Source organism: Myotis davidii, unplaced genomic scaffold (assembly GCF_000327345.1).
Source record: "Myotis davidii unplaced genomic scaffold, ASM32734v1 scaffold150, whole genome shotgun sequence".
NCBI lineage: Eukaryota > Metazoa > Chordata > Mammalia > Chiroptera > Vespertilionidae > Myotis > Myotis davidii.
In genome coordinates this window covers 2,266,067-2,272,613 of record NW_006283437.1, presented here as the reverse complement: position 1 = coordinate 2,272,613, position 6,547 = coordinate 2,266,067, and the positions used below count along the sequence as shown (strand labels likewise).

The 6,547-nt window shown below is 55.1% G+C and overlaps 1 protein-coding gene across 1 annotated transcript in view; it reads left to right on the top strand.

The window, feature by feature from the left end:
- OTOA (otoancorin) overlaps positions 1 to 6,547 on the top strand; it is an 86,469-nt gene that overhangs the window by 47,417 nt on the left and 32,505 nt on the right. Inside the window, 3 exon segments of the mRNA XM_015563897.1 lie at positions 1,486 to 1,586; positions 2,953 to 3,092; positions 5,109 to 5,232. Coding sequence (XP_015419383.1) covers positions 1,486 to 1,586; positions 2,953 to 3,092; positions 5,109 to 5,232 — 365 coding nt within the window.

Below are 6,547 nucleotides of genomic sequence, written 5' to 3'. Positions count from 1 at the left end.
TTGTTGATGATAGCCATTCTGACAGGTGTGAGATGGTACCTCATTGTTGTTTTGATTTGCATCTCTGAGATGATTAGTGACTTTGAGCATGTTTTCATACGTCTCTGGTCCTTCTGTATGTCCTCTTTCGAAAAGTGTCTATTTAGGTCCTTTGCCCATTTTTTTATTGGATTGTTTATCTTCCTTTTGTTAAGTTGTATGATTTCTCTGTAAATGTTGGAGATTAAACCCTTATTAGAGATAACATTGGCAAATATGTTCTCCCATGCAGTGGGCTTTCTTGTTGTTTTGTTGATGGTTTCTAAGATTTTATTCTTTTTTTTATAGCTGAGTCATACTCCATTGTTGACATGTACCACTTCTTTATCCACTCAGTTACTGATGGACACCTGGGCTGCTCCCCTATCTCGGCTCTTGTAAATAATACTGGGGTGCAGATAGCTTTTCAAATTAGTATTTTCATTTCCTCCAGAGAAATGCCCCGGAGCGGGATTGCTGGGTCATAGGTCACTCTATTTTTATGTTTTTGAGGGCCCCCATACTGTTCTCCATCGTGGCTGCACCGATCTGCACTCCCATTCATGGTGCACGAGGGTCCCTTTTCTCCACACGATGGTTCTTCAAGTTCTGTTGACATCCCATTGATGGGGAAATTCAAACAGAGTGGCGAGTCCTCGGGAGTTCAGAGGAGAGAGTGTAGTGCTGGCTGGGAGACAAGGTGGGCTGTAGGGAAGAGGAGATGTGTGAGCTCAATCTCGAAGGTAGGATTTGGAAGCAGAAGGGTATCGGGTGGGGAACGTCCGGCCCGCGGGCCGTATAAGTCCCTCGAAACCATTTGGTCTGGCCCTGCCAAGGCATTGGGGGTGAGTTAGTTAAATGTTTGACCAAATACAGCAGGCTCATTTTTAAGTTGATCATTTTGTATGGCCCGTAAATGATGTTATAAACATCCAAATGGCGCTTGGCAGAAGGAAGGTTCCCCAGCCCCGGTTAGGTGGAAGGCATTCCAGCTCACGGGAAGGGCCTGAGCACGCAGAGCTTGGCAAACATATGGGGTGCGTACAAGTGGTTTGGTCTGGCTCAAGTCTAGTAACATGGTGATAATCAGCAAGGATGATAACTATTATTAGTAATAAGAGTCAGATATATTTAAAGTTGCCAGGTTACTTAGTAACTAAGTGAGCTACAACAAAGCTCTATTCTGTGGTCTGAAGTCTTAACGAATAACCTGCATCTCTAACAGCCCCGGGGCTGCTGGTGCGGCCTGTGCAGGCAGCACACTGCTGGGTGACAAAGCCCCGTTGGCGGCACCTGCGCCTCCCAGTGCGCGGCGAGCGTCCGGGGGCAGGGTGCTGCCCGGGAACGCCTCGGAGGAGCTAACGGGTTCATGAATGCAGGAAGGGGGTCCTGCCATCAAGCCCCACCACAGTGCAGGGCTCTTACTCCCTCGTTCACTTACCCACCTGTTCTTTTATTCGCTTGCAGATGGGTCTGCTTCATGGGTCAGCGCAGAAATCTTATGGATTTTGGGCAGATACATGGTTCACCTACCCCTTGAAGAAATTACGAAAATCAGTCCCATGGAAGTAAGTCGGGAAGGCACACTTGCTAACTCACCGGGACGAGGTCAGCCCGCAGCCCAGGGTAGCCGGGTCTCTAAGAAAACGCTTGGAGAGCGGCCTCAAGCCGTCAGCCCCCCGACTGTGTTCTAGTGCAGACGAACCCAGAAAAGGGAAGGGTTGTGGCCACTGAGACAGCTCTGACGCGAGCCCACGTGACAGCAGGTTGGCTGTGAACCAAAAATCACCTGAGTATTTTCGTCCTCCAGAAAGGCCACGGAAAACAGCGCTAGCGTTTCCCGGCCAGGAGGCGTGGACTGAGTGGAAGCAACACGGAGTAGCAGCACTGAGCTCCGTCCTGCGCTGCTTAGCGCGTGGCCAGCCGGTTGCTGTCCTGGTGTTGACCCAGTGACCCTGACTCTGGACGGCAGCCTCCTAGGCACACTGCCAACCGGAGGCACTCAAGGGGCGGTGGGCTTGCCTGGGCCTCTACCCCGAGCGCCCAGCTGGCCAGTCATCCACTCTCAGTGAGAGAAGTCTCTGCAGAAGTGACAGGCTGTTCAGGGCCGACTGACCCAGCAACGCCCGGCCATTACGAAGCCAGGGCAGCACGCGGCTCCTCTTTCTACCTGGGAGGCCGGGCGCGTGTTGAATGTCTTGATTTTGAAACCTGATTACAACACGGGTTAACCCCGCTGTGCCCTCCCAGCGCTGAGTCCGGGAGGTGGGCAGACAGGTTAGTTCCGAGGAAGCTGGCAGGGGCATTGCTAGGGTCAGATCCCACACGCACCTTTTCTTCTGCGTCTAGAAGTGTGGGGAAGGGAGGGGAAAGCAGGCCCCCGCCAAGGGCACGTCACGGGGCAATGGGCAGTCTCCGGGGGAGAGGCAGCTGTACGAGCCTCTTAGGCACAGAAAACAGTGCGGTGAAACATCAGGACATTAAGGGGACGGCCCTGGACACAGGCAAAAAGTGCGCAGGAATAGAAAGATAATAATATGCTGCTCAGATTCTATTCTAGTTCACTTTTTAGTCCTACAAAGGATACATGTTTTTAATTTCCTGAGGTCACTTATAAACTCACTCATCTATTCAAAAAACTCCGATTCCCCAAAGCAGGAAATGTGTGGGCCACATTCTCTGACCCCAGTATAACAAATCTAGAAGTAAATGCGCAAATATTAGCTTAAAAAAGTCCAGCGTCATGGGTGGTAGAAGTAATGCTCCTTAAATACCAGGGGGCTTTCTGAGGCAGGCAGCACCCCGCGGCGAGGGGCCGTGAGCTCGGCCACGGCAGCGGGAACAGCGCACCGTGTCTGGGATGGCGCAGCGCGGACCCCCGGGTGCCGTGGCCACGCCCGTCCTCCACATGACCTTTCTGTGCTTGTCCACCAGATCGGGCTGTTCATCAGCTATGACAACGCCACCAAGCAGCTGGACACCGTCTATGACATCACGCCGGAGCTGGCCCAGGCCTTCCTGGAGCGGATCGGCTCCTCCGACTTCGACATGAGGAACGCCTCCACCGTCCACAGGCAGGGCCCTCCGAGCTTTGCCCAAGATGCGCTCTGGGCTCGGGTTCCTCTGAGCAGCAAAGGCTCCTGGCGGGAAGGGGAGTGGCTGGTCCGTGAATAGTCTCGGGGGAGGGGCTTCCCCAGAGACCTCTCCAAGGCCTAAGGGGCACAGAGGCTTTCTGGGGTCTCCTGGGTGCCAGGCATTTTATGCAACATTGTCAAGCTCAGGGTTAAACCCTCGGCACGCTGTCCATCTCAAGGTAAATGTGTAATTCCCAGTGAGCTGGGCGGAGTGTTGGAAACGGCTCCTGGGTCCCCATACTTGTGAACCCTTGTTCTCTAGACTCTCCGGTGGGTTGTTAGACCCCAGATGAGATCAGCTCTAGAATTTAGGGGTTGTAATGGGATCCTCCAGGAGCCATTGCCAGCAGGAGCTGTGCCCAAAAAGAGTCCGAATGTCGGGGGGATGGGCATGCAGTGTGTGTGTGTGTGTGTGTGTGGGTGTGTGTGTGTGAATACCCGGGCCTTGCTGTCTCCTCCAACATCACCTCCCACCTTCAAGTTTTTCAAGCTCACTTGTGAGAATGCTCTTACATAAAACTGTTACCCCTTCTCCCTCCATCCCTGGTAATTCTCACCAGCAGCCTGGGTCCCCTGTTTCTGTGGTTACATGAAGGATACCTTAGTGCAGCGGTTCTCAACCTGTGGGTCATGACCCCTTTGGCGGTCGAACGACCCTTTCACAGAGGTCGCCTAAGACCATCCTGCATATCAGATATTTACATTACGATTCATAACAGTAGCAACATTACAGTTTGGAAATAGCAACGAAAATAATTTTATGGTTGGGTCACAACATGAGGAACTGTATTAAAGGGTTGCGGCATTAGGAAGGTTGGGAACCACTGCCTTAGTGGGCCCTGAGCCAGGCCTGGTGTGATCCTGGTTCTGCAACTTATCAGCCATGTGATTCCGGCAGTGTTCACACCCCCTTTCTCTGTCCGTGAAAGGGGGGGCCAGGGCCTGCCCACCTCACTGAGTCCTTGTAAGGATCACACACACCGGACAGTTATGTCTCAAGAAATGTTAGCTATTCTCAACTTCAGCCTTTGCTCCCCCCTGTCATCTTTCTCATTCGACACAATTTCAGACCCTCCCTGACCCGGTTGCTCTCCTGTGGACACGTCCGAGCATGTCCGTGTCCTGGGAGGGCGGAGCCAGGTGGGGCATGGCCAACAGGGCGGTCACCACGCCACATCCAGGAGATAGCATGGAATGCTAAGAGCAGCCAGGACCGAACGTGTGGTCCGTCCCCACCAGGAAGTGTGCTAACCTTCAGCATGCCTCTCCTCACACGCGCAGCGTTCCCCATCCTGCACCCATCACATGTGCTATGTGTGCTCACGAACACAGCAAACCTGCCCGGTCAAAGCCTCTGGGCCGGGCCCTGTGCAGACGGACCGCGGGCAGCAGCAGCCTGGCCGCCCTGTGCAGACGGACCAGGGCAGCAGCTGCAGACGGACCGCGGGCAGCAGCAGCCTGGCCGCCCTGTGCAGACGGACCACGGGCAGCAGCCTGGCCGCCCTGTGCAGACGGACCGCGGGCAGCAGCCTGGCCGCCCTGTGCAGACGGATCGTGGGCAGCAGCCTGGCAGAGAAGTCAGGTGACCTGCCGAGTCCGCTGGCCCGCAGCTGGGCTCTTCACCACGGGCGACGGCGCTCCCAGCTGGACCAGGGTCACATCCCACTGCTGCCCGACATGCCTCCGTCTCCTGTGTTTTCTGTGTTGGAGGTCATTATCACCTGGGTGTGGTTTGCAAAGCATCCTGGCCATGAATCTGGGCCCCAGAGAACCCCTGGCGGGCAGCGCTGTCTCCCAGGAAAGGGGGCGTCTCTGTGGCTAACTCCGCACCAGGCTGCTCTCAGGCCCCCCGCCCAGGAGGAGAGCTGACTGCTGGACCCAGCTCCGAGCCCAGCCCCACTGCTTGTCCTGCGCCGGTCCCTGCGCCCTGCGCCAGGCCCTTCTCCTCTCACACAGGCTGGGGCTGCTCGTCTGTTTCTATGGAGACCTGGAGCTGCTGGACGCCGCCCTGGCCCGAGTCCTCCTCCACCAGATGATCAAGTGCAGCCGTCTCCAGGGCTTCCAGGCTGGTGTCCAGAAGGTGCGGGTGGGATGCACAGCCCGGGCCGGGGCCTTAGTTTTACTGGCCAGAGAAATGGGGAGTCTTGCCTGGCCTTTGAGAGAAACATGTAAGGTTAGTCGGGACCTAGGTCCAGCCAGAGTAGACGGTGCCTCAAACACATGAGCTTAACACGGGAAGGAGCAACACAAAACTGTAGGAAAAAGCTTGGTGAGATCAAAATTCTCTCAGAATGGCCACCTCAAACTTAGAGGAGCGGGTCACTGGGGGATGGTAAGTGCAGCTCTTGAGTCCTCAAGTGGAGCCAGAATGCGTGTCTGACCAGCACCCAGGTGATGTGCTGCTGCCGCCCAAAGACCACACGTGAGCAGTGCTGCTCTAGCGCCCTCGCTGAGCAGATGTGGGAGCAGGTGCGGGAGCAGGTGCGGGAGCAGGTGGGGCAGCAGGTGCGGAGCAGGTGTGGGAGCAGGTGGGGGAGCAGGTGCGGGAGCAGGTGCGGGAGCAGGTGTGGGAGCAGGTGGGGGAGCAGGTGCGGGAGCAGAGCGCTAGCGAAGGAAAGCAGCTGCGTTGGGGGAACAGGTGCTGGGACAGCCATTTCTTTCACTTCACTCTGCTGCCCCCCAGTGGCCCTTTCAGGACGGCCGGAGCACGGGGCACACACATCTGAAGTGAATACATAGGTTCTTCATACAAATTCAGGTGTTAGAACACGAACCGCGCTTGCTTTTTCCCTTTTGTGCAGAGGTCATGTTACAAGTGGTGACATGGAAGCAATTGGGAAACACACGTGACTAACGCTAGACAGACATAACAGCATCGTTCAGGTGGTCACAGAAGCGTGGGATTTTGTAAGATATTATTTTAAGTGAAAAATATAGAAAAGTGCACTCTGTTCATATCCCAGCTATGTAAGAATATGTACTGTGGCTTATTTACGGAGTACATGTTCATGAAGGCATAGCGGTCTTCGCAGCGGCAGTTATTTGTATGCGCAGGGTTTTCAGGAGACTTACCTTTTGTTACCACGGGAATGACGTTGACATAGACTGCATATCACCGTGAGAACCCTGGGTGTTTCAGGAAGGGAAGACAGCCATGTACGCCGCGGTAGAGCGCAAGGTCGCAGAGGAAAGCGGATACTCTGCGAGGGGGTGGCACTATGGGTGCAGCTGACGAAGTTCCCTCCCGCCCTGCTTTCAGGCTGATTCAGTAACAGTTAGTATTTAAATGAAGCACAAGGTCAAGGCCGGGGGAGGCGGTGTGCTCATTAGGGTGACTTGCTGTCTGGGCCTGGCAGGAGTCCCTCCCTGGCTGGACTCCTCTCCCACTGGCGAGG